General features: G+C 37.2%; 4 protein-coding genes and 1 long non-coding RNA gene across 5 annotated transcripts; 1 reads left to right on the forward strand and 4 right to left on the reverse strand.

Moving 5' to 3' along the window:
- The first annotated feature begins 3,919 nt into the window (after nt 1-3,919).
- On the forward strand, nt 3,920-5,576 carry LOC140007993 (uncharacterized). The gene is made up of 2 exons (XR_011815413.1): nt 3,920-4,801; nt 4,990-5,576. It is a non-coding gene; the product is annotated as an uncharacterized lncRNA (long non-coding RNA).
- Nucleotides 5,577-6,339: 763 nt separating this feature from the next.
- On the reverse strand, nt 6,340-7,226 carry LOC113691873 (UPF0057 membrane protein At2g24040-like). The gene is made up of 2 exons (XM_072053001.1): nt 6,868-7,226; nt 6,340-6,759 (listed from the first exon to the last, which is right to left on the reverse strand). Exons 1-2 carry the CDS (start codon nt 6,955-6,957, stop codon nt 6,631-6,633), a joined length of 219 nt encoding a protein of 72 aa, XP_071909102.1. The 5' UTR covers nt 6,958-7,226; the 3' UTR covers nt 6,340-6,630.
- A 779-nt stretch (nt 7,227-8,005) lies between these two features.
- Nucleotides 8,006-9,036, reverse strand: LOC113691964 (hydrophobic protein RCI2A-like). The gene is made up of 2 exons (XM_027210294.2): nt 8,922-9,036; nt 8,006-8,314 (listed from the first exon to the last, which is right to left on the reverse strand). The coding sequence occupies exons 1-2, from the start codon at nt 9,009-9,011 to the stop codon at nt 8,189-8,191; spliced, it is 216 nt and encodes a 71-aa protein (XP_027066095.1). The 5' UTR covers nt 9,012-9,036; the 3' UTR covers nt 8,006-8,188.
- A 1,635-nt stretch (nt 9,037-10,671) lies between these two features.
- LOC140008490 (uncharacterized) lies at nt 10,672-15,229 on the reverse strand. Its single transcript, XM_072053002.1, has 3 exons — nt 14,959-15,229; nt 13,831-14,360; nt 10,672-11,678 (listed from the first exon to the last, which is right to left on the reverse strand). The coding sequence occupies exons 1-3, from the start codon at nt 15,077-15,079 to the stop codon at nt 11,010-11,012; spliced, it is 1,320 nt and encodes a 439-aa protein (XP_071909103.1). The 5' UTR covers nt 15,080-15,229; the 3' UTR covers nt 10,672-11,009.
- A 3,718-nt stretch (nt 15,230-18,947) lies between these two features.
- Nucleotides 18,948-22,451, reverse strand: LOC140008491 (uncharacterized). Its single transcript, XM_072053003.1, has 4 exons — nt 21,492-22,451; nt 20,455-20,525; nt 19,477-20,014; nt 18,948-19,384 (listed from the first exon to the last, which is right to left on the reverse strand). Exons 1-4 carry the CDS (start codon nt 21,621-21,623, stop codon nt 19,193-19,195), a joined length of 933 nt encoding a protein of 310 aa, XP_071909104.1. The 5' UTR covers nt 21,624-22,451; the 3' UTR covers nt 18,948-19,192.
- Nucleotides 22,452-23,496: the final 1,045 nt, after the last annotated feature.

Here is a 23,496-nt window from a genome sequence, read left to right on the forward strand (position 1 = left end):
CAATGCTTTCAGCTTTCATATCTATTGAGGTTAATCATCTCCATTTAACAAGATCTATAGCACCATTCCATTTGCTTCTATACGTGGCACTACCAATACCAGCACAAGCACATGCTGCTGTTAACGAGAGCATCTTTTGCCCCATAGGCCATATGCAAACCACCGCCTATTAAGAGGCCTCCTGAGTCGTCTCATGTTCCAGCCAAATTTGGGCAGCTAGCTCGCCCTACATGATGGCCACTTAATTGTCTATCTATCGTTCTGGTAGAAGTTGGGACCCGATAGATACGAGTTTCCTGCTAATGGCCCACGATCATCTACTATCGTATGTTGTGATAGTTAGCAATTACTCCTATTAACTTCTTATACAGCTGTCATTGCGGAAAAGACACCAGGACATGCACCTACCATGCAAAGCAGACGCGCCATGCAGCTGAGTTTTCCCTTTTCACTTATTATAATTACATAAACATATCTGTTTGGATTGTATTTTTTGAAATTTTTATAAAAATATACTGTAATAATTTAATATTTATAAGATAATAAAAGTAATTTAAAAATATATTTGTAAAAAATGTAAAAATTTTTCTTCAAAAAAATAACAATCCAAACATGACAATTTTTTTTTTTAAAAAAAAAGAGGAGGGTGACTGACTGCTCTCCCGAGAAAGGGCGGTGCATCGTGGGTAAGTAGCTAAAAATGGCCGCGATAGACCAAGAGCAAAAAGAGCTACTACCATGATGTCAGAAACGTGCGGCATGTGTGGGGACCAAAGGAGGCAGAACCATGTGGCGCATCCCACCCTGAAGCCGTACAAAGATCAAATGTAGACAAAATCGATGCCCACAAATAATAGCTGTATAACCATTTACGACAAAAAAATAATAATAATACTCCCTCCGTCCCATTTTGATAGTCCTGCTTTTCTTTTTCGTCTGTTTCAAATTATAGTTCAATTTTTAATTGAAAAATATAGTTATATTTTAATTTTTCTAAAATACCTTTATTCAATGTAAGTTGTTGTTACTATAAATCTATCCCATTTAATGAGAGTTTATTCTTTTTTTACCATCAATTCAAGTTCTCATAAAGTTGTATTCTAATTAATGTGAGGGTATTTTTGGAAAAATAGCTACATAAATTGATTGTTCCAACAAAGTTAACTACTTTTTATTAAACTGCGTGAAAAAAGAACCAAAACTATTAGAGTGAGACGGAGGAACAACATAAATTCAATTAACTCACTTTTTTTTTTTCCAGCCAAAAGAGCCTTTTTTTTTTTTCGGTAATAAAGAAGGGCCAAATCCACATCCCTCCCGTTTATTTTCAATTCACATCTTATATAAGTATAAGTTTTAATTAAGTCTAGTAATAAATCAAACTTCATATACAAGACAATTTGGACGCTTAAGATTGTAAAGAAATCAATAAGCTCGATCAAACTCAGTGTTGGATCGCATTTTAATTAAAATTGTATAGTTTCCAAAACCAGCTTTCTCAACTTAGAATGAGTTAAAAGTTGATTTAAAAGAAAGAACATCTCATCGAATCTTTAGTTTGCAAAAATATAACTCCACATCTTTTGGAAAAGAAGATGCCAAATGAACAAATTAATTATATGTCCTCATCTTCTTTAAATCGTTGTTTGATCGATTGGCCTTGTGGGGTTTGCAAGTTTTGGCCATTTGGAGATGTGTATTGCAAAACTAAGGACAAAAGAAAGGTACAAAATGAGGCCAAACTACATTAAAACTTGACCTGACTAAAATAGTTTTTGACATTTCCAAAGAGATATATTATTGTTCCATTTCCACGTGCAATATGTGCAAATCTTATTATGTATATGGATTGGATAAAAGGAGCTATCAAATGGAAGTACAGTTTGCCCACAGGTTTGGGGCATGGTTTTCCCATGGATTTCAATATCCAGCAGCAATCAAGAGATGGACTGTGGAGCCATTACACTATTGACTTTGGTTTCTATCAAATCTCTAGTGAAATGAATTGTATGCTATTGAATATTATTAATTGATGGTATACCCTACAAAAATTTATATTTTTGTCCTTAGAAGTGCAACTTGGAGCTGTACCTGAATGATAAAGGATGAAAGAAAAAAAAATCAAGAAAAAAATAAGGGTCTTCTCTATTTTTGAAGGGCCTGCTCAATTAATACTCCCTATCTTTTTGAGATCTTAGGTCTCAACATTTAAGACTCTCATCTTTTATATGGCATTTTACAGTTAGAGATTTTTTGTTTTTATTGGTGTAATTATTTGATGAGGATAGTAAACCAATTTAGCTTGCTTGTAACATGATTTCATCCCAAGGTCTCTCAGTTGTCTGTTTTCCTTTCTATTAGTTCTCAAAATTTTCCTATTTAGAGGTGTAAAATTTCACAACCAAAAACAAGAAAAGACAACAAATACTAGTGAATCTGACTTTGTTAGGAAAATAAACCGATCTAGCATTAAAAAAAAAATTTTTTTTTTTGGTAAACATGAGTTTGGGTAGGTTCAGCTCCTATTACCACTACGGATCAGGGTAGGCCTCCGGGCTTATAGAGGTATTTAAAGATCGCCCATCAACACAATTCTCAGATCGATAAGGGGATTCAAACACACGATTTTTTGTGAGAAATTAATCCTTTTTTATCAATTAAATCAACTTGTGTTGACGGATCTATCATCAATGGCTCTTGGAAAACTCACCTAAATGCAGTGAACCAAAAAAAAAGTTTATTATATTAAAGTAATTGTCTTTTGTACACCTTCCCCGTACAATTTTCACCTTCTGATTAAGCAACAACCATTTCAAACTATTAGAGTGTCCTGCACAAAAATTTGGAAAAAATTATAAACCTTAGAATTGTAATATTTTTTTTCTTTTTAATCCTCCTACTCCACTCCCCACACTTAGTCCACATCTTTTCTACCATCAGTTACCATGTTCAAGATTCGAACTCTGCATCCTTCCTACTCCGAACAAGCATTGTAGGTTTGGTTTTATCACAGAATAATCTAGCTTGTGAATTAATCTCATAACTAATCCTTTAAAATCAAGTTTCACCTCTACTAAATATACTTTTTCTATGATGGTTACTCTTCAACTACCACTAGTGTTCTCCAAAGTAATCTATACACATTCATTCCGTTCATTGTCATTTTTGTCAAAAATTTAACCAGATAAATACACATTAAATAGGTAGTATTAATATCCCAAAAGGTTTCCCGAGTAATCATTAGTTTTCACCACCTCACTTTTTCTTTTTACACGTTAATGAGTCTTTTTTGAAAGTCCTGCTTTTCTTTGTGTTATCCTTATCTTTCCCTTGATCACTTAGCTAATCACATGCAGGTGATTTGCCTTTTCTCCTGTATTGATGATAATAGCAAGAAAATTCACCAAACCCTAACAGGTTAAGTCACCCTTCTAATCTAAGCTCAACTTGTTTATAAAAATGGATTTATGTGGGACACATGTAAACCAGTTCAGAGAAAAGTAGATGTAGAAGAAGTGCACTTAGGAAGTCTTTCTTAAACATTTGTTTGACAAAACAGGTTTCAGAGCCTAGACCATCATTTCTAGACAAATTAAGAAAATGCTTGAGCTGATTAGCTACCAACCTTACCGAACTAGGAAAGTCTTTATGCTCGACACAATCTCTAAATCTAGTTAGCAGTGGAAAATGTGTCCACATTTTTGTCCTCTAATAAAAAATTACTCCCTCCGTCCCACTTTGATAGTCATGTTTTCCTTTTTCATCTGTCCCAAATCGTAGTCCACGTTCCAATCAATTGAAGAATGTAGTTATGTTTTAATTTTTCTAAAATACCCTTATTAACTTCTTATACAGCTGTCATTGCAGAAAAGACACCAAGACATGCACCTACCATGCAAAGCAGACGCGCCATGCAGCCGAGTTTTCTCTTTATGAACACCATCCGTCAGGATATCGTACCTTCAACTTGATTGTGATTTATCATTTATGTCATCAAGTCACTGTATATACATGCAGAAGTACTGGTGAAGAAGAAGTACTGGTGAAGAAGTGGAGTGACATAAGGATTTTTGCTTCTTAAGAACAAATCATTGATTGAATCATTAGCCATGGAAGGAGGAGGCTGCTATTGTGTCCCTGATGGGCCTCAATGCGATTGTGTCCCTGATGGGCTTCAAGACTGTCAATGCTCTTCTGTCTCGCCAGTGACCAATCCTCCCTCGCAATTGACTCCAAGTAAAGATTCAAGATCCGAAGGGCCAAAGAGAACGAAGAGAAGAGAGAAGGAAATTCCACGATTATTGAAAAGCATGTCTCAGCTTGCAAATTTCAACTTCGTCTTCCAAGGTGTCATTTTCACACCCTTCTTTGGTAATCCCTCACGCCTCAAATGCCAATACCGTTGGGTCCCCGTTTCCCTCTCTTTGATTGCGGGTTTACTTAATCTATCAATTTTGATACATATGACTTGGAAGTATGATCGATTAACGCACGAAAGAGATGGTAAGTGCCAATGTGGTAGGCGACCTTTTCTGAAAGAGAGATACGAAAGGGGACGAATTACTTCTCTGTTCGGCTTGGTTATGTTCGTTCTATTTCAAGTCATTTTGCTGTTTGGTTCGTCGAAGATTCTTTGTTACAACTCTGGCTCTCCTCAGAGTTGCAACATCAAGAATTGCTTTGAGCTGTGCAATGACGCTGGAAGATGCATCTTAATCTGTCCAAGTACTTCTTGAGTAAGTGCCGAAGTTCGATCGAGAGCTTTGCTGAATCCGATCAAAGTTTGTTTCATTCAGTAGAGGTACTCATCCTTGATTAATTATTTCGTTCTGGGACTTGGTCTTTCTCCAAAGTGTACCCTACCCATAAAACACAAATTAAGTACCTGCATCAAGGTTTTTTTTTTTTTTTTTTTTTAATTTGCACCACCTAATAACTGCATTCTAGTCCACGTGTTCCTTTTATTTTATTTTATGTTTTAATTTCAAGGATTTTATAAGCAGAGGAGGAGTGGAAGGAAGAGGCAGGGAGGACAAGAAAATTAAAGACGACGAGAGTCAAATGGCAACGACATTTTCGTTCAATTGAGATTAGTTATCAAACATTCGCATCACGGTTGGTGTTTGTATGCGCGTACGGGTGTGGGTGTGGGTGCGTGCAGAAGCTGTATAGAGCTGGGCAAATATGTGTACGACTTCTTGGTAGTTCTTGTTCTTTTTTATTTTTTGGTTCTTTTCCTTTCATTTGCGTTTCAAAATGACTACTCCATACCTAAGAAAAGAAAAGAAAAGAAAAAGATCTTTGCCACAAACCAACTTTTGATATTCTATTGGTAAGTTTTATGCCACTTGACAGCAATTTAAGATCTTTCTCACAAAATTATGGCAAAAGTATGATAATATGTTTGTATTTGGCTCAATGTTCAAGCGAAGGCTGATGCAGAAAGTGATAACATGTAGTAGTATTTATTTCCGAGGATGTATCAAGTATATAATCCTCCCTTCCGTTTTGGATCAATTTTGTTTAACGCAATCATTATAGTAAGATTAGAATTTGCATTCTTATATGATTTGACATATACCCAAGTTGGCCCCGTTTTCCTGCCCCTCCATGTGTTTTTGTGTCTATCGTATGTTGTGATGGTTAGCAATTACTCCTATTAACTTCTTATACAGCAGTCATTGCAAAAAAGACACCAAGACTGCTGCCAGAGTAGTAATTGTCTTCAGTTGTCAAATGTGTACTACCTTCTTGAAAGAGAAAAGACGCGGGGGAGAAGCAGTGCAACATCATAGACAAACTAAAACTGATTTGTGTGACATCTGATCCGGGTTACACATTAAACGATGTACCACGAAATTCCAACACAAATATGCTAGGATGCAACATTTCCTAATCACTCCAAAAGCAAGTTAACATGACATGTTCAACATGCAGATATCATTGGTAAACAGAAAGGTATAACCTAGCTTCATATATGGACACCATAACGAGGGGGAAGCAGCAGAAACGGAAAAGAGAAGGCCATGCGAATCAGGATTGACCTGCAGGCTCTTCTTGCAGACAGAAGTGTTTTGGGTTTCAACTTCCTGAATTCTAACGCCTATTGTTAGTTTCTCAATCACCTAATAGCATAGCTAACTCAAAGCTTCAATCCGCCCACCCTCCAACCCCCAAACCACCTCCCTGAAAAGAAAATAACACCCAGATGCCAGAATCGATCTACATTTACAGCTTTGGCATCAAAGTAAGCAAAAAGCAAGAAAAATGCAGATGGAAATGTAAAAACGAAACTCCCATTATTGTTATCATGATGATCAATCCTGTGGCAATATTCAATAGACCAGTCCAACAACGCCACCATTGTATAAGCACTTCTTAAGTACATGGATAGGATCAACAACGCCAATACCTCCTAAGAAAACAGCAACTTTCAACTGAAAATTTTTGATATATCGACAAAACAAGGTTCAAAATTCTACAACATTACAAGTAAAGCACATGCGTTAATAAACTCTTGAACAATGGAAACAGGAAAATCCAGAGTCTCAGGGAACAATAACCACATGAACATCGGCATAAAAATTCATAATTGGTTTTAATTGGAAAGCCAAATTCCACAGGGCAGTGCTAGGCAAGGGGCTCATAGTACTCGCCGCGGGACATATCCCGATCGATGAAGAGAATTGCGTAGAGAGCATAGATTATTCCCGGAACGTACCCGAGGATGGTCAATACTAAGCAGATAAAGAACTCTACCTGCCCAAAATTCACCCAAGCATTGGAAAAAAAAAAAAAAGATACAAGAATTAATTAAATTGAGCATCTAATCTAGGTAAAATGAAGAAGAAGAAGGACGAGGCTTACAGTGCAGCAGCCATGCCGGAGACAAACGCCGAGAGGGGGAAGGAGGATCGCCAGTATAATCTCGCAGCAGATTTCACATCTGGACGCCATTCTTCAGCCTGATCCTTGTTTATCCAGACGAAGCGATATTTTTCTTTCTCCTTTTTTACTTGTTTTTGCGCGTTCCTGGAAGATTGATTTGGGGGAAAGGAATAGAAAAAGGTGGATTTATCGAAATTTTTGGGGATTCTTTTCTTCTCCTTCTTTTTCCTTTTTTTTTTTTTAAAAAAAAAAAACTTGCGGTCAACACCCTCTGTCATTAATGGAGAAACATGACAAATGTATTGATGGAGAAATATGACAAATGAGCCACACTGCGTAATGCATCTTTTTTCCCGTCATTTTTTAAATTATTTTTTTTAGGACCCGTGAAGAGAGATTTAAGAAGTCGGGAGAGGGGATAGAATTCGAGCCCCCGAAACTCAAACTTAAAAATAAAAATAAAAATGGAATGAGCATAATAGTTTACTTGTGTAGTACTAGTAGGAATTCATGAAGATTTCTATAAATTTTTTTTTAAAAAAAAAACACATGAAAATTGAGAACTTCTTTGGTCAAGTAATTTTTCTATTTATCTTTTCTTCTACTCTATAACGCTTGCAATTATGCACTAAGATCACATAATTCTAGCACGCGACTTTTTCTTATTGATTTTTCTTTTCTTTTGAAAGAACTTTTTGGCTCCGTTTAGATTAGCTGTTTTTTGAAAAATTTTATTGTAGCAGAGTTTTTATAGTATGTTTTGGGATATTTAAGAGTAGAAGAGTTTTTAATTAGAATATATTTTGGGATATTTTTTAAACATAAAAAAAAATTTCAACTATTTTTTAGAGTGCTTTTTAAAAATTTTAATAGTATTTAAAAAACTAATTTTTGAAAAATTCTTAAATCCAAGCAGAGCCATGGTGTCTCATACTAACAAGCATTAAACAATGCCCTCTAATGGCGTCTTTAGCATAGTTTTGAAGATATGAAAGATCATGGCAGAGGTTGACTCACTAATACATATGTAACTCTTCTCATAATCTCTCGGTGAATCTAAATAAATAAAAAAAAAAGGACACTATTTAGTGCTGAAAAAATGTCACAGCGATCAATGTCAAGGCATCAGATATTTATTGGTTCTCCACAAATTGAATTGGGCTATTACAACTTGGTTCGAGTTTAATAGAAATATCAAAATTACTGAATAAGTATGTGGGTGCAAGAATTCTAATATGGAAGTAGAAAAATAGGAAGGGGAATATTGGAAAATGTGAATATTATGGAGAGAGAGAGAGGACTATGCAGTGAGAGGACGCCACTGATCGTCCGGGTGGGAGCCTCTAACCACTATGGCGTAGACGGCGTAGATAATGCCCGGGATGTAACCTAAAAGCGTCAGGACCAAGCATATGAAGAACTCGCACTGCCACAGATTCACAAACGTTCATCAGTAATTATAACTCATCTATTTGTCTGTCCAAAGAAATTGATTCATCTCTTTGTGCATGTGAAATTGGAATTTGGATCAAGGGTTTCAACAATAATTAATTACGCTAAGCAAATACTCCACCATCCGGGACAATGAATGTGGCCTCGTTCTCTTCTCGGTTGATTTTTTTATATTTTACAGAATCTATAATCATTAAAACTGATTATGGAATCAGCACAAGCTACTTTTTAGGTGATTTTAGTTTTTTTAATCATTTAAAAAAAATCTATAATCAGACTATAAAAGCAACCAAAAAACATCGCAAAAAAACTAATTCTCTAAAATCAGAATCTATAATCAGTTAAAACAATCAATCGATAACAAGCCCGATGTACATTCGATGTTCATTGAAAGCAGTGATGTATATATGAAGAAAATATTAATGGATTTTAAAAAACTGGAAGTGGTGTCGTATATGTGTGAATTGAAGTATAATCATCAATCTTTAGGAAGTATCATTATTGATCTTGTTCGAAACCCTAGCATTTTGACAGGATTTGCTTGGAGGGTGTGTGGGAGAGAGAGAGTGTGCGTAGCTTACGCTGCAGCAGCCATCTCTTAGGCAAACACCGAGTGGCGGGATGAATATTGCGATGAGGATCTCTAAGAAGACTTCACATCTAGATGCCATCCTGATAGCTGATTCCTGCTGCCGTAAAGAGTTGGAAGAAATGGTGTGGGGATTAATTCTACTTTGGGGTTCAAGATATAGGAGAAAAATTCAAAGTTTGCATTGATGATTAATCAAGGAAATAAGAAATTCTCGGATCACATTTTGACCTAGTAAAGTGTAACAAATGGTCAAATCGTTGTTATAAAGAATGGAAAAAAAGGTCAGCTAGTTAGGGATGCTAAGATTTGGTCACGTAGCAAAAAAGCCTAACTCCCTTGTTTGCCACCTTCATTTCTCGTATGGGAAATTATAGAACTATCAATTTGTTTAGAGAGAAAAATATGATATAACATTAACAAAAAAAAAAAAAAAAAAAAATCAGTCCGGCTTTGCATTGTTTTTCTTGCATTGTTTTTATATTCCTTTTGCCTAGTGCATTGTTGTTGTCACTGTAATTATGTGCTCTATTAGTTACATAATTACTTGGTTCTTAGTTTGCTTTTGCAAAAGTAAACGATATTGATTCTTCAAAGCCAAAAGAGAGCTTATCTACCAAATTGTTGAGTAAAGGTAATAATTTGGTGACTAGAAGTCTCAATTTGAGAAAAGGAAAGAGGCAAGAGTTGCTACTGAAGGAGGTTACCAAATCAGTTTTATAGGAGTGCGTGGTCATTTAATTATCTTTGAGGATAGTTTTGTCATGAAAAGGAGATAAAAAAAAAAAAAAAAAAGTCTTATTATGGAGTGGCTGGAGCCTTTTGAGGAGTGCTAGCATCATCAGCCTACGAAAAGTTCCAAAATAAAATTTTCTAATTTTTAGTTTTTTTAGCCTTAAAAATTCTAAAATAAAAATATAAAAAGCAATTGAGATCACAATAAGATAATTTTTTCAAATTCAAAATTTAAAATCAAGTTTTGAAAATAAGCTGAGAACGAGGTTGAAATTTTATTAACATATATATTCAAAATCATTTCATTTCCTTCCAAAAACTTCCAAACAACATCAAAATCTCTTCTCTTCCTTTTTCTCCCCTACTTTTTTTTTTTTTTTTTTTCTTTTCTAACCTAAACTCTCAAACTAGGAGAGTAGAGAAAAGAAAAGGTATGTAGCATGTCGAATTTACAATTTGCTCTTCTATTCAAATAACTACACCTTTGCTTAATGGGTAAAAATAATTCAGTTCGTTTGGATGGAAGAAATAGTTTAAGTTGGAGATTGAAGAGTGTTGGGTTTGTGTTTTTTATCCTTTCTTTTCTTCGCATAGGCTGCTGGAAATGGAAAGAAAGTTACATTTGTTTATTCTACTTGTTTGGAATGACTTTTTTCTCAAAAATTTTTTTTTACATATATCATAAACCTATTTTCCAATCACTTTTTTTTTTATCATATACATCAAATTGTTACAATACATTTTTCTATAAAAACTATAAAAAATAGCAATCCAAATGAGATATTTTGACCAAAAAAAATGAGATTTTTTGCTGGGGAAAGGCACCATATGCTCTTAATTTGTGCAGATTTCTGAAACAATTAGGCACCACTGGTCTTACCTTGTTTGGATTGCATTTTTCTAAATTTTTTTGTAAAAAAAATTACTGTAGCGATTTAATATATACGAGGGAAAAAGGTGATTGAAAAATATGATAACGAAAAACGTAACAATTTTTCCTTGAAAAATGGCAATCCAAACACTAATGTTTCTTATTTCAACCAATCTGGGGTTTCTGAAATCTTAGAAGATATTTACAGCTAAATCTCAACAGCATGGCAAATATGCCACATTAGGCAAAATTACACAAGCTAAAGTTACAGACATTTGAATTGCAGCCATGACCGGGGATGGGGTTTTTGGAGGGAGGGGGGTTTGTCGGGGCGGGAACAGTAACTGGAATTACTGCCCTTGGAAATCAGGTTGCATATCTCCAACAATTTCAGCAGGCAGCTAGATATTTATGCAGAAGGTTAACCTGAAATAACAGTCAAGCCCATTATCATGTCTTCTCGCTGCCTGATAATCATCTTCCTAACACAGCCCCATCAGCATCTTCATTATTTATATCATCTCCTATGGTAGCTTCATCAGCTTCTTGAAGCCGGTTCATATGCTTCTTCCCCTTTCTATGTGCTTCCATCACACTTTCATTGTAGGCTCCTACTTGGCACATCTCACACCAAAATGTGCATATTTTCTTCTTCTTTTGCCCTTTGTTGGGGGCTTTCTGAACTCCCAAGTTTTTCTTCCTTGTATTGTCCGTCTTATCACTTTCTTCTGAAATTGACACATTATTTTCTTTTGTCCGTTCTGTACTTGAATTAATCAGAAGCGAAGATTCCCTAGTTTGTTTAAACTGCGACAGTTCTCCCCTTGATTTCAGTCCCATCTCTGAGCTGACCTTATGAGCAGCTTCCACTGAAGGCTTGATGTCTTTCTTGGGGAATGTGCCGATGCCAATATTATTGCCATTCCTCTGCGCCCTCAAAGCAGCTTCTTTGGACTTGTGTTTCTTTCCTTGGATGTGATCATTCAGGCCGCGCTCACTTGTGGCACTAACCTGACAAAGTGCACAACTCCATTCCTCCTCCACTTTCTTCTTTGAAACTCCACCTGAGAGGTCACCTGCACCCTCTTCCTCCGGTGGAACAGCTTTCCGCTTTGCTCCCAAAAGTGATGCATCAGGTTTAGCCTGTGTAGAGAGCTCAAAAAATCCATAATCAGGTCCATAACTGTTAAGTACAAAGAGAAATGACAAGAACAACAATTATTAGTTTAGATCAAACCAAGTGTTCTGGCAAAATGTGTACCATCCATTGGCCATCTATCTTTAAACAAAAAGACTTGATCTGCTCTATTTGAATAGGGTAACACCACTTATACATGCTAGAGAATGAGAGAGAGAGAGGACTAGGGGCACAGAACAGAAGTTGTTTTCCTAAGCAGGCCAGGCCCCGATCTATTTTAGTTAATTCCGAGTACTATTTTAGCTGCCAGCTTTAGCTCCATTCACTTATCTAAAAAATGCCAGTAAGCATAGTCATGCCATTACAGCCAGTATCTAAAAGTCACATGATGACAAGAAACATAGCTTCCAACAACGACTGTATTGAATTCCCAGTCTCAATTTCTCTCCAGAGTTGGGTGGCTTGTAACCAGTCTCTTTGGTAAAACACATTATATCCTAGCATGATTTTGGATATTGTCTCCACTTTAAATTTCGTTTATTAACGCTTGATTATCCTGATCCCAGAAGGCCAAAGTGCAATAGACAATCATGAGTGATGAGACTTCCTGATCTAAACCATGAATGTATTGACCAGGTATGCATGGTTGAGATCAGTTGATCACGTCAGCCTTGACTGGCGATGACACTCTCGCCCCCAAACTGTGAATTACCAACACGGGTAAATTACATTGAACTCATGAATTCTATACCTATTTACACTTAAAAATGCCAATAGCTCTTCATTTTAACTTTGAAAAGCAGCTCTTCCCAGAACCTGTAATCCCACCCCCCTTGACTCCAAGACCATATATTTATGAATTTCAAAATGCTAATGACATGTCTGTGAATTTATCAATAAAATCAAGAAAGATAACAAATGGTTAAATTGCAAAAGAACAAACTTTCAAATCCCAAACGTAGGATATAAAGATGACCAAAGAAATTCTCTCAAAAGGATTCACAACCAACATCCTAATCAAGGAGGGCAAGATCTGATAGTTGATGGATTCAGCTTGTAAAACATATCAGATTGAGCTCGTGATTTACAAGTAGAAACCAGTTAAATCCAAACCGAACAATTAGAATGAAAGTTCTTAATCCTGTCTTTAAGAAATCCTTAGATCATCTGTAGTCATACAACTTGGGGTTTGTTTATTATTGAACATAAATTACAACACAGAACTTCAAATGAGTGTACTAAATGAAAACAGAAACAATAAGAACTTGATAGGTCAGAATTCACAACACCAAAAGGAAGAGTTGCTCCCAGCCAAATCCAATGAGAACACTACACAGTTACCACCAAGGCAAAGAACAGAGAACCATAACCAATAATAGAAACAAAAAGAAATTATAAAATGGAAGGACATTTGCAAGCCAGGACCAGCTAAGGACAACGTCAACAAGATAATGATGTGCAAAACAGAAACTATGTATGTGAAAGTCTAACAATTGGTTAACACCCTCCCTCCCCGGTGCACAAAACAGGTGCAGAATATCCCCCCAGTATTTTGAAAGACCTTAACACAGTATCTGTTATAATGGAGATAATCAGCAAATTTTTTTGGAAAAGCAATAAGTAGGTGGCACTCCTTTTCTACAGGGGGTGTAACCAGCAAATAACATCTTTCTCCAATGTTTGTCATAACAAAAGTTGAATTTCAAGAAGAGATGGTAAAAAGTCTGTAGATCATTCAAAATAGTGAGTCAGAGAAGTTCTTTTAAAGCTTGATAAACAATCTTACTGAAGTTCTTCAATCCACCACGGAAAATGATCTCCAATTATCAGCCACATCACCAAAAAGACATATGCAACCTTTTTTGTGGACCAAAGCTCACATATAACATCAACCTCAAATTCCGTTGGAAGAAAGCAAAACAATTGCATGGGCATTTATGGCTAGACATACAAAACCCTGTTTAATAAGACTAACAAAAACCAGACCTTGATACTCTACAAAACGGAGCATACAAACAATTTATCACTATAACCACAAACAAATGGTAATGATAGAACATGCCTTGAAGCTCTAAAAATGTTGTGATCCAAATGCAGGTGAACAATCTTACCACTTAAACAGATCCAAGTGTGAGAAATAGAAAACTACATACTGACCAGTATAACAATTTTGTCTTTTTTAACGTCTGCTGGAGATGACATAAACTCTTTAATCTTTGGCTCTATGCTTCCATGCTGAAGCGGCACCATCCCAAGTCTCCCAGTCTCATGTCTCTCCCTCATTCCTAGCCTCTCTTCTAGGGACATTGCAATTCTCTCCTCTAACGACTGCCCTTTATTATGCAGAAACAAAACATCTCTCGGCTGAAACTCCATTGCGCCTCCAAATGGAAACGAAAACCTATCAAATGCATCAACTCGCCCTCTTCTGGCCCGAATGGCTAATTCTCTCTCCATCATCATCTCCCTCCTTACTTCAGCCTCCAGTGCTTGTCTCTCCGCCGCAATGATTTCTTCCCTAATCCGCTCCTTCTCAAGTTCTCTCTGAATTGCCTCACGGACATCGAGTCGATTCCTAATGTACTCATTTACTTGTCCAAAATCCGCATTAAAACAATCATTGGCCCATCCAGGGCCAGAATTGAAATACTCATTGGCCCTTCCAGAGCTTGGAATTCTATAGCCCGCTGAAACACACAGACGCAAAAAAAAAAAAAGAAAAAAAAGAGGATAAACAGATCAGTAAAATTTAAGTTTAAACTCTGCATCGCGACCAAAACTTTCCAGAAATTAGATTTTAGAGAAAAAGGCTAAAAGTATGTCGAAAGCCAATTCCAAAATTCCTTGCTTGCTCCAAAGATCCTCTCTCTCTCTCTCTCACTCTCTCTCACTCTCCAGCTTTTGGCCAAAATTGAACTTCTAGAAGGCCAGTTTTACATTGTTAACAAGTTGCTGGGTATAAAAACCAAATTTTTGTGTGAGAAAAAAAAGAAAAGAAAAATCTCTCCACTCTAACAAGCGGCATGCATTGGGTCTAGGAACATGAACCATGACAAATCCAATATTAAAATTTCAGATTTTCTACAGCGAACTATAAATGCAGAGCAAATGCAGGAGCAATAAAAACAATCCAATAAGTTCATCTCAAAAGTGAATCAATTATTCAGATTTACCACATGCAAACAAGTCAATCGAGTTACAGAAATGAATCAATCCAGTCAAAGAACAGTTTTTTACCAGCAAAAAAGTGCAAAAAAGAAAAGAAAGGAAAAGGAAAAAAAGGACCTCTGATGGCTTGTTCAGTGAAGTAACTGTAGCCCGAGGACGACGCCGTCGGGTGTCTGTAATACGGCTGCGGCGGCGGAGGTGGCGGTGGTTCATCCACAGCTCTATATTTGAATTCCATTTTGCACGTACCACTTCCTATTTCTCTCTGTGCTTTACTTAAAACTGAAGGGACTGGAGAATTTTAGTAGGGGGGAGCTTTTAAATTGTTTCTTTTATGGGGAAGAGTGAGAAAATTGAAAGACGGAACACGTGAACTTCAGGGGGAGTTTGAGACACGCGCCTCTGGCGGGAGGTAGGTGGCGTTCAGAAATTAAAAGACTGCCGCTATCAGTAGTATCGGAGCCTCATTTTCTGAACGGGTTGGGGGTTTTGTTCCGGCGGAGAAGCCGGCGAATGTGTGTGCCAGACTCTACCACTGCAAGTGAGAAAGACACATGCATTTCCTGTTGTTAGAAGTAGAGAAAACGTGCGAGAGGAAAGAAGTTGGATTCGTATCACGCAATAATCTTTTAATTTTTTGTTTGCCAAACGAAAATAGTACTCCCTCCGTCCCGTTTTATTAGTCTTGATTTTTTTTTCACACAGATTAAGAAAGTGTAATTAATTTGGTTGGAAACATAAATTTAGATTAATAATTTCCTAAAATACCCTTATGCTAATCACGAAGAGTGCATTGGAAAAGCTCAATGTATTCAATGTAGTGAGTTAGTATTTAATAACAATGTATTAATAACAAGATATTTAATAAGGGTATTTTAGACAATTTGAAAGATTACTACATTCCTTAATGGGGAAGTGGACTATAATTTGGGACGGACGAAAAAGGAAAACAAGACTATCAAAGTGGGACGGAGGGAGTACTTACTACGATGTAGTAAAAGATTTGCCGTCCTTGTATAACAGCCCCATGAGTAGTACGAAATTTATTGTTCTGAGCTGGGTACCATGATACTAATTCAATGCTAATTAGGGTTATTATGACGGGTATTTTTTATTTATTATTTTTTTAATATAAGTATGAGATCTCAAATTTATAATTTTTTATTTACAATATTGTCATTTAATTCGTTCCTCTACAAAATGAGCACTTGGGATCCTCGGTGACATGTTTTTCTATGTCAATTCAATGCCACCTATAGTATTACGTCAAGTGTCCCATTATTATTTACACTTTAATTTTTTAATAATTCAACTTGGTTTGGTTTAACACAAGTGTAAATAATAACAGGACACTTGGCACAATATTATAGGTGGCATTGAGTTGACATAGAAAACATGGCACCGAGGATCCCAAGTACAAAATGAGATATTTAAATTAATGTATATATCTAATTCAATGCTAATTAGGGTTATTATGACGGTATCTTTTTATTTATTATTTTTTAAATATAAATAAAAATTCTCATATTCAAAATCTCTTATTTATACTATCTTATCATCTAATTCATCCTCGCCAAATGAAAATATTTAGATTAGTGTATATCAATATATATATATATAGAGAGAGAGAGAGAGAGAGAGAGAGAGAGAGAGAGAGAGAGATGCATGTTCCAATTTTCCATTGTTATGCCACAAAGTCAAAGTTGGAAGCCAAAGCCACAAAGCTCAATAGTAGTAACAACTAACAAGTGAGCATTTAAGTACTGCAGCAATAACCTTTTTCTTTTTTCTTTTTAACCTTTTTGGTGCGAAAGTATTACAGTAACTCACCGTCCTTTTCTTATCCAAAACTCCAAAAGTGAGGAAGAAGGGAGTGTGGCTACAGGACCATACGACATGGCAATGACCAATCAACGATGAAGCAGTGGTTTGGAAACTTCACCGCTGCACGCTTGGGTCTTCAATTACTTATTGAATGCACGGATTCTTAAAAGTGCATTGAACGTTGAAATTTGGATGGTTGCACTCGAAAACTATTCGCATTCCGACATTGAAAGACTTGTACAGAAACCTTTTTTCTATTTCTGTTCTTTTTTTCCCAACTGTTGGTGTTCCGATCCTTGGAGCCCTTCCCAAAAAGCAAGGGCTCCGTATGGATTAGTTATCTTTTGAAAGTATTTTTTAAAAAAATTGTACTTTAGGAATTACATATGAAAATTTTTTATTATAAATAATTAATTATTTTTAAAGATATATTCTTCCTCTTCTCCTTCCCTCTCCCGCCTCCCATCCCCCTTTGGTCTCGCTGCAACCCAATTGTGCTTCTCTAAAGATGAGGGTAGGAAAGAGAGGGAGGGCGGCAATGACGAGGGAGGAGGGGAGGGTAGGGTGGTGATATGTGGCGATAATAGGTTGTGGATGGAAGAAGATGAAGGTGGTAAATTTTTTTTTTTTTTAATCTTAATTACTTGTTTTTTAATTGTATTTAAACTTTGTATGAATTAGATATTTTTAGAACTGGTGCAGCTATAATGTTTGTATTTGAAAAACTTGTTCGAGAACAAATCACTAACTCAAACAGAGTCCCATTCTTAGGCTTGGGAACTCTTCATCCTTGCATTATTTGAGCGTCCGCGTGATGATGCAACTGAGCAAGAGGTTCTCAACGAATTTCAAACAGATACAAACTTCAGCACCTAACCCCGATATGCCTCGCTAAAACTAAAAATTCTGCAGTACTGATTCAAACTGCACGACTAGCCTGGTATGTGTGGTTTCATTTGCTTGAAACACTGGAACGAAAGCCTCGTATTCTTATCCGCTAAACCATTGTAAAACAATATGAAAATACCCTGATGTTGAATGAAATTAAAGGATGGCAATCAGTCGAAGCCAAAGATGACAACTTCAAAATCAATCAAAAACTCGCAAATGGTTTGTTTTTTGCTTTTTGTTGGGGATGTGGGCGCCTACTTTTCTATAAGCAATTAATTAACGCTCTAAAGGTAAGCAGCGCAGCAACAGTTAGGTCGTGTTTGGATTGCAATTTTTTGGAGTCTTTATAGAAAACATATTATAACACTTTGATTTATGTGAGGTAAAAAGATGATTGAAAAATGTGTTCGCGTAGAGATTTTTTGGTGAAGAATCCTTTCCAACCATGGAGTTAAAAAAAGAAGGAACGAAAGATTTTACCGGTGGCCAAAGCTGCAAGACTTTGACCAATTGACCAGACCTATCCTTCTTTCTTTGAAACTTCCTGGCTTGATCCATTGGTAGGCAGTCGACTTGACTCAAACAAGTTGCACGACCTATCCTTCTTTCTTTGAAACTTCCTGGCTTGATCCATTGGTAGGCAGTCGACTTGACTCAAACAAGTTGCACGCAAGCAAGAAACAAATTTTTGGCAGACTTTTAATCTCAGTTCAAAACATACCTATAGATTTCATTTTTGCCATGGAATACATATGTATCACCTGAATGTTTTTGCTTAAATGTACAGAGATCCATTGAACGGGGCATCAAGATCACATATTTCCCCCCTAAGTAGCGAGTAGTAGCAGCAGCAACCGTACGCCCTTTTGAGTTGGGCTTAATTTGCTGACTCAATGCATTGTGCAGGTTTTCCCGAGTTTGCACCCGTCCCCAAAATTTGTACGGCCAAAAATTGGATCAGCACAAATCCTCTCACAACCAATTTGTTTATTCGCCAACCAGGCAAAGCAGAGAAAGTGGGAATAGAAAAATGCCCAAACCTTTGCAAGCACCGGTCACTAATATATAGTTGAAAAGGGATGTATTTGTATTTATATATATTTCCTTTGCATGGGTGTTGCATGACGAGTACTTTATCTTCATGAATCACGCGTTCGCTATGAAAGCAACTCGTACATGTATATCATCAAAGGCTAGAGTTTCACGTAAAGCAAAAAGGCTACAAGAAAAGGAAAGCAAGACCTTAATTTTCTTCGATTTCCACAGTTGATGTACCAGAAAGGAATCCAGAACGAGGAGGTAAATCTGGACAGCTTCTGGAACTAGATTAAGCAAGACTCAACTTTCCTTGGTTCCTCAGTCAAACCAAGCAACGGACATTTTACAAAATCTAAGCAAAAGCCATATATCGCCTTATCATAATCCATCTGTAGCATCTATTACACATATATATGACATACATGACAGGTATCTGTATGTAAAACTAATTTTCCTTTACAGAGGAGGAAAACATAACTACATTGTCTAAGAGCCTTGCTGCTATTTTCCATATTGGCTATTGCAGCAGGGCAAGATTTTCCTAAGCCCACTAGCTAATGCTATGTTGATCTTCTACAGTATTTCACAAGCAGAGAATTCAAACCCTCAAAGCAACAGGGTCTTGCCACGAGATTTTTCGCTTCCCAATTCGAGATGAACCTTCCCCAACATTTCTACACACGGATAACTTGAGGTCATTAGACTGCTCTTCATTTCCACCTCTCATCAAACCTACCTTAGTCTCCCCATTTGAAGGTTCGTAATTATTCTGTGGTTCTTCTTCCTCGGTCTGCAAAATCAAGCCGAAGTAAGCCCGTTAGAAAATGTCATAGATACCATTTGGAAGTTGTAGTTAAGTGAATGCAGTCACACAGTATTTACCGATATCTCATTCAAGTCAAAGGTTGGAGCTCGACTACAAAGTGTAGCTTCTTTATCACCAAGACTAGTGCCATTAATAAGACTGGTATCCTGATTCAAATCAAATAGCTGTCTTCTGCTTGCAAAGGCAGTAATATCATTTGCCACCTGCATTTTTTGGATTTTGTTCAAGTTGTTTGTTGCTTCCGAGTTTGGAACTGCAGCTTCTGTGCCACTGGCTATCCTTTTTCTGAGGTTCAACTGTGAAACTGGAGTTGAACTACAAAGGTTAGCTTCCTTTCCACTATCTAATGTCTGCCTACGGTTCAAATCAAGTATTGGAGCGATATTTTTCATAGCAGCTTCCTTCCCAGAGTGCATCTTTCCTTTGGGTTTAGGTTTTGGAAGAGGAGGCAACTTAAACAAAGCAGTTTCCCTCTTCTGCGAAATGCGACCCTTGCCATTCAAGTTGTGTTGCTTCTCTATATTCAATGGCAGTTCTTGCAAGCGGTTCGATGACTTCATCTTCAATAGATACTTGTGTCTCCGTCGTAAAAACCTGTCATTTTAAATAGAAATCCACATAAGACAACTAATTACTATTTGCCAAATACACGCAACATTAAGCGCATTAGTACAAGGAAAACTAGAAAAGTATCCACATGTATGCATAATAAGATTAGGTAACCTATATTAGGCCTAATCAACCAAAGAATAATGCATGAGGGTAGATGATTATTGAAAACATAATTGCCTTAGTCTAGTCTCCTCCAGTACAAGTGTGTTTATCTGATTCTAATTGGAAGATTGATATCAAACTCAAGCTACGCAATCGCTCTGAGAGCAACATAATCAGCATGCTATTCTAGCAGATTGGTCATTACATGTATGAAAAAGTAAATCAAAACTAAAGAGAAATGCATAACACGTTATGAAAACCAAATTCCCCCAAAAAGAAAAAAGCAAGAATTAACATTAAAAAAAAAAAAAAAAGCATACCGAACTTCAGCCATTAATCTCAGCTTCCTTTGTTTTGCAGCGTCAAATTTGTTTCTCAGGTCATCTGTATCCTGTAAGACAAGAAGTACACAATTTTAGTCCTCAGCCAACAGACATAGAAGTGGACTGAAAAGGACCAAAATTAACTTGATCTTTTCAGAGAAACTTGCAGCAAACCAGTTAAATCAAGACCGACATTAAGGACAACATACTGAAAATCTCCACAAGCAGATTATAATAGCTATAAACCCAACAACTCTAGCCAAAGGATAGAACAAGATAAATACGCTGCAAAGCATCAGTAATATAACTAACAAGCGCGCCAACCAAGAGGAGAGGAGGTTTTTTTTTTTTTTTTTTTTTGGGGAGGTGTGTGCGTGTGATTTTTTTTATTGGGGCGGGTTTGCTCAAATCTCTCATGGACATCAAAACATCACCAAAGCATCCCTTTGCGGTAACAGAGAGCAAAAACCACATGGACTTAAAATATAACATGACAGAAGACGCATACAATTCATTAGCTAGACACAACCACACCGAGAACCAAGGGGGAATAAGTTCCAAGAACACTAATAAACTTAGCCATTTGTCCTAAAGGGAGGACAAATACAAATAAGATGGCCACAAACATCACGGAAAAACAATGAATTAGCCCAGAATACACCTCCTAACAAAGAAAGTCTGTAATGAGGCACAAAACCCAACAAAAGTACAAACTGAGCTAAACGGCAAGAGACAACACATCAAGCCCCAGCAAAACCATTTCCACCACCCTCACTTCTTCCAATCAGAAAAAACGTCACAAGGTATGCACAGCTCCAAGAATCTCAAAACAGGGATTTCCAAGGATACTGATCAAACCAGTAAACCATCAACAGAACAAAAATCATGAAAAGGGATTATATGGCCCCAACAATTCCCACAAAAATCAGATCAAACCACCACAGATAAAACCCACAAACATATGCAACAGAACTCCATAGATCTCTAACAGAAACAACAAAAATCGACGAAATAAAAGGTATAAAGTAGTTAACCTTCTGCAAGTCCTGATAGTCCTGCAAGAGAGCCTGATGTTTCAGCCTGGTCTTAGGGTCCTCATAGACACCACCACCACCATATGGAGGAAGGGATGTTTCTCCTGCAACCCTTTTGGCCTTCTTAGACATCAGATCACAGAGAATTGCAAAACAACCCTCTGCCAGAGAAAAAGCTCTGATCTTGAAAATGATCAATTGAACCACGGAAGCTGTGGCGAGAAATATATATAGCCCAGAAAGAGGCTAGACGGTTAAAGATGAAACAAAGAATATTTATGAGACCAAGGAAGAAAAGAAAGGAGAAGTAGTAGTAACTAGCAAGAGACAAGGACAAAAGAAAGGAAATGATACTACACAACTCGTGTAAGGAAGGAAAGAAAGGTAAGCTAAAGACATAAAATAGGGAGAAAGAGAGGGGGGTATTGATGATAGGAGGGTGAGAAGGTTCTGGCTTGGTTTGCTGTTTTCTCTGTGAATAAGCTCTGACCAGGACAAAGCCCAAAAAGCCCACATAATTCGGGAAAAATGATGTATACTTTAGTAGAAGTAGTAGGAGGAGTAGTAGTAGAAGTATGATCATTTTTTGGGTGTGTGTTCTTTTGATGAGAGACAGTGAACTAGTGATGAAGATGGGGATTTTTTGGGGGATTGCAGAAGGGTATTTCTGGCAACGTAATAGCTTTAAGGAGGTGTGTGTTGTGTGTGAAATGGGAAATGTGAATTGTGTATGTAGGAGCATGAGGTGAGGTGAGGTGAGGTGGATTTGGTTGGAGGACATTTGAAGACATCTCCTCTTTCTTTCTTTGTTTTCCCATTCTCTCTCCTTTTTGGGTTTTTCTTCAACACACACATAAATTTTGGTCCAGCTGGGCCATTACTGGGATGAGAGAGAAGAGAAGGAAGAATTGTTGGGTGGTGTGGCTGTGGTTGTGTGGACTCTTCTTTCTCTCTTTGTTTAAATGGAGTTTTCTTCTCTCTTTTCTATCTTCCTCCTATATTTTTGCCCCCCTCCTGCTGAGGACATAGGAATAGGATATGGATGGGAAAGAGCAGGCCTTGTTATTATCTGATCTGATGTCTCCCCCTCTATAAATATTTAGGCTTGACAGTTCTTTGTTTTTTTTTTTTTCTTTTCCTTTCCCCTTTTATGAGGGAGAAAAGAAAAGAATGAGAGCTGAGATGACGAGAAGGTGGGTGCTGAAAAAGCAGGAGTAAGAGAGAGAATGGAGGATGCTGTATTTCCTGATGTGTTGCAGTTGTTGTTGGTAGTACCTTGTTTGTAGGCTTTGGCATTGTGGGATGGCTGCTTTGATGGTGATGCCTTTTCCACAATATTATAGTTTGGGTCAGGTTGGTGTGAAGTGTCACTTTTGCCCCTCCTGTGGTCACTTTCTTGTTTGCACGAGTCACCATACCAAAATGCCAATCTTCTTTGAATTGAACGAGTCAATACCCACAACGTTCGTGCCCCTTTAGTCTGCTATTGAAGAAACCATGAGCATCAATCAAAGTTTAAGTTTTGCTCTTACCTTACCTACAGATGCCAACCCTTTTGGTAACTTCCTCGTCCCCCCCCCCTCCCCTCCCCGGGTCTTTCATATCTCACAGATGACCTGCTAATTGCCATATTATAGTACTCCTTACCGTTTGATCTTTTCTTTTCTTATGTGAAACGCCAAATCCCATTTACCATACCTAACTTGCTCAAATTCTTGTGGCATCAAACAATCTTCAGTCCCCACCTTCACCCACCTGCCTAGATAAGATGCTACAAAAAATTCGATACTCGTAATTCTTCTAGGCAGGCAGGCAGGCAGAGGTTGAAGTTAAAGATATCTGTAGTGGGGTGAACCTGCGCGTGCCACGTGTCAGCTCGGCAGGTCTTGCTCGTCAGGTCGGCTGTGAGACCTCGCAACTCGCAGGCGCTAGCTCGGCATACGGAGGCCAGCTCGGCCTTACTTATCGATCCTCGAGATGGGCCTATGGGCCGCCGTCTCCGAAC

This window comes from Coffea arabica, chromosome 6c (genome assembly GCF_036785885.1).
Source record: "Coffea arabica cultivar ET-39 chromosome 6c, Coffea Arabica ET-39 HiFi, whole genome shotgun sequence".
Lineage (NCBI taxonomy): Eukaryota > Viridiplantae > Streptophyta > Magnoliopsida > Gentianales > Rubiaceae > Coffea > Coffea arabica.

Bases quoted from the DNA above. Each gene is read 5' to 3' on its own strand.
- LOC113691873 (XM_072053001.1), bottom strand. From the start codon at position 6,957: ATGGCGTCCAGATGTGAAATCTGCTGCGAGATTATACTGGCGATCCTC. The intron at 6,760-6,867 runs GTAAGCCTCGTC...AATTTTGGGCAG, and splicing joins TCCGGCATGGCTGCTGCACT to GTAGAGTTCTTTATCTGCTT.
- LOC140008491 (XM_072053003.1), bottom strand. From the start codon at position 21,623: ATGTCTAAGAAGGCCAAAAGGGTTGCAGGAGAAACATCCCTTCCTCCA. The intron at 20,526-21,491 runs GTTAACTACTTT...CTTGTCTTACAG, and splicing joins ACTATCAGGACTTGCAGAAG to GATACAGATGACCTGAGAAA. The intron at 20,015-20,454 runs GTATGCTTTTTT...TTAAAATGACAG, and splicing joins AGATTAATGGCTGAAGTTCG to GTTTTTACGACGGAGACACA.
- LOC140008490 (XM_072053002.1), bottom strand. From the start codon at position 15,079: ATGGAATTCAAATATAGAGCTGTGGATGAACCACCGCCACCTCCGCCG. The intron at 14,361-14,958 runs GTCCTTTTTTTC...TGTGTGTTTCAG, and splicing joins CACTGAACAAGCCATCAGAG to CGGGCTATAGAATTCCAAGC. The intron at 11,679-13,830 runs GTCAGTATGTAG...CTCTCTACACAG, and splicing joins AAGACAAAATTGTTATACTG to GCTAAACCTGATGCATCACT.
- LOC113691964 (XM_027210294.2), bottom strand. From the start codon at position 9,011: ATGGCATCTAGATGTGAAGTCTTCTTAGAGATCCTCATCGCAATATTC. The intron at 8,315-8,921 runs GTAAGCTACGCA...AATCTGTGGCAG, and splicing joins TAAGAGATGGCTGCTGCAGC to TGCGAGTTCTTCATATGCTT.